This window comes from Gekko japonicus, unplaced genomic scaffold (genome assembly GCF_001447785.1).
Source record: "Gekko japonicus isolate JY-2015 unplaced genomic scaffold, Gekko_japonicus_V1.1 scaffold4998, whole genome shotgun sequence".
NCBI classification, from domain to species: Eukaryota; Metazoa; Chordata; class Lepidosauria; order Squamata; family Gekkonidae; genus Gekko; species Gekko japonicus.
Window position 1 is genome coordinate 42,195 of NW_015165408.1, and position 2,948 is coordinate 45,142.

General features: G+C 49.7%; 1 protein-coding gene across 1 annotated transcript in view; it reads left to right on the plus strand.

The window, feature by feature from the left end:
* LOC107109957 (arf-GAP with Rho-GAP domain, ANK repeat and PH domain-containing protein 1-like) overlaps nucleotides 1-2,948 on the plus strand; it is a gene marked incomplete at both ends in the record, with an annotated part of 57,998 nt that overhangs the window by 35,453 nt on the left and 19,597 nt on the right. Inside the window, one exon of the mRNA XM_015410667.1 lies at nucleotides 1,166-1,234. Within this exon, the coding sequence (XP_015266153.1) occupies nucleotides 1,166-1,234 (69 nt within the window). The remainder of the gene's footprint in view (nucleotides 1-1,165; nucleotides 1,235-2,948) is intronic.

Consider the following 2,948-nt stretch of genomic DNA (forward strand, 5'->3'; position numbering starts at 1 on the left):
AACTGTTGTGGGGAGAGGAAGGAAAGGAGATGGTAAGCCACTCTGAGACACCTCAGGGTAGAGAAAAGTGGGGTATAGAAGAACAACAAGAAGAAGAGATTGGATTTATACCCCCCGCCCTTCACTACCCAAAGGTGTCTCAGAGCGGCTTACAAACTCCTTTCCCTTCCCCTCCCCACACCAGACACCCTGTGAGGTAGGTAGGGCTGAGAGACCTCTGACAGAAATGGCTCTTTTTCAAGGACAGCTCTTATCAGAACTATGGCTTGCAAGATTGGATTTATATCCTGCCCTTCACTTGAAGTCTCACAGCAGCTTACAAACTCCTTTCCCTTCCCCTCCCCACACCAGACACCCTGTGAGGTAGGTAGGGCTGAGAGACCTCTGACAGAAATGGCTCTTTTTCAAGGACAGCTCTTATCAGAACTATGGCTTGCCCAAGGTCATCCAGCAGCTGCATGTGGAGGCGTGGGAATCAAACCCAGTCCTCCCAGACTAGAGTCCTCGCACTTAACCACTACACCTAACTGGCTCTCCAATTCTTCATCACTGGCTGCCTCAGGATATTGAGAGAATTGTCAAATGCAGAGGCGGCTAACCACCAGTGTTTAGACTGACCTGCTTCTGGTGATTTCTGAGGAAATACAATCTGCGGCTTAGCTCTGAGGTGGATCCAGAAGGGAGCCAGTTTGGTGTCGTGGTTAAGTGCGTGGACTCTAATCTGGGAGGACCGGGTTTGATTCCCCCACTCCTCCACTCGCAGCTGCTGGATGACTTTGGGCAAGCCGTAGCTCTGACAAGAGCTGGCCTTGAAAAAGAGCAATTTCTGTCAAGAGCTCTCTCGGCCCCGCCTCTCTCACAGGGTGTCTGTGGTGGGGAGGGGAAGGGAATGGAGATTGTAAGCCGCTCTGAGACCCCCATGGATAGTGAAGGGCAGGGTATAAATCCAATCTTCTTCTTCTCTTCTTCTTCTGGGGAAGAATTTGTGTGGCGCGTCCCTGCAGAGTGAGGATCAGCTGCTTCCTTAAGTCCTGTATTCAAGTCCAGCAGCTCCTGAGGGACCAAGATTTGGGGGTGGGGCGGTATGAGCTTTGGAGAGTCCAATCTCCCTTCTTTCATTTACCTTGACCCCACTTCCTTCTTCCAAATGCCTGTCTCCTTCTAGCACGCCGGTGACTTCATCTGCACGGTCTACCTGGAAGAGAAGAAGACAGAAGCCGAGCAGCACATTAAGGTGGGTGTTCCTGTGCTGGGGGTGGGGAGCGGCAGAGCAGGAGATCTCTTAGAGTGGGGCCAGGGTTCAATCCCTGGCATCGCCAGTTAAAAAGGACCGGGCAGCAGGGGGTGTGAAGGACCTCTCTGTGCCCGAGACCCTGGAGAGCGGCTGGCAGTCGGAGTGGACAAATTGCGACAAACAGGACCACGGTGTATGTGACTAAGCAAAACACTAAATCACCGTGCATAATTTTAGTTTCCCCCCTGTTTTTATATTACGCTAAGCAGGGCTTTTTTTTGTAGAAAAAGCCCAGCAGGAACTCCGTTCACAAAAATACAACTTGAGCATCAACCGTGAAGCTCAACAGTACGTTCAGAACGAAGTCACTTCTGTAGAAATATCTACAGCCAACAATGAGGTCTTGTCTTAGGCACACCCTCCTAATCGAATATACTTATTACAAAAGCAACTGAGACAACAATACATTTCAAAGGGCTAAACGTCACACTAGGGAAGTTGAGCCATTTGGAATTTATTGTAGAAGAAGAAGAAGAAAAAGAAGAAGATATTTTAGGATGCAAACTTAGGATGCATGAATAGAAGCATTGTGCCCAGATCACGGGAGGTGGTCATTCCGCTCTATTCTGCTCTGGTCAGGCCTCGCCTGGAGTCCTGTGTCCAGTTTTGGGCACCACATTTGAGGAAGGAGGTTGACAAGCTCGAGTGTGTCCAGAAGAGGGCGACCAGGATGGTGAGAGGGCTGGAATCCAGGTCTTACGAGGAAAGGCTGAAAGAGTTGGGTCTGTTTAGCCTGGGAAAGAGAAGGCTTAGAGGGGACACGATTGCAGTCTTCAAGTATCTGAAGGGCTGTCATGTAGAAGATGGAGCGGATCTATTCTCTCTTGCTCCGGATTGCAAGACTAGGTCTAATGGGTGGGAATTACAAGGGAGTCGATACCAGCTAAATATCAGGAGAAACTTCCCAACTGTAAGAGTGGTTGAGCAGTGGAACAGTCTGGCTCGCGAGGTGGTGGATGCTCCTTCGCTGGATGTTTCCAAGCGGAGGCTGGACGCCCATCTTTCGGGTATGTTGTAGGGCTCTCTTTCAGCTGTGTTCCTGCAGAGTGCATGGGGTTGGACTAGATGACCTGCAAGGTCCCTTCCAACTCTAACATTTTATGATTCTTTAATCTATGAGTGTGTCCAGAAGAGGGCAACCAGGATGGTGAGAGGGTTGGAATCCAAGTCTTAGGAGGAAAGGCTGAAAGCGTTGGGTCTGTTTAGCCTGGGAAAGAGAAGGCTTAGAGGGGTCATGATTGCAGTCTTCAGATATTTGAAGGGCTGTCATGTAGAAGATGGAGGGGATCTATTCTCTCTTGCTCTGGATTGCAAGACTAGATTTAATGGGTGGGAATTACAAGGGAGTCGATACCAGCTAAATATTAGGAGAAACTTCCCAACTGTAAGAGTGACTGAGCAGTGGAACAGTCTGCCTCGGGAGGTGGTGGATGCTCCTTCGCTGGATGTTTCCAAGCGGAGGCTGGACGCCCATCTTTCGGGTATGTTGTAGGGCTCTCTTTCAGCTGTGTTCCTGCAGAGTGCATGGGGTTGGACTAGATGACCTGCAAGGTCCCTTCCAACTCTAACATTTTATGATTCTTTAATCTATGAGTGTGTCCAGAAGAGGGCAACCAGGATGGTGAGAGGGTTGGAATCCAAGTCTTAGGAGGAA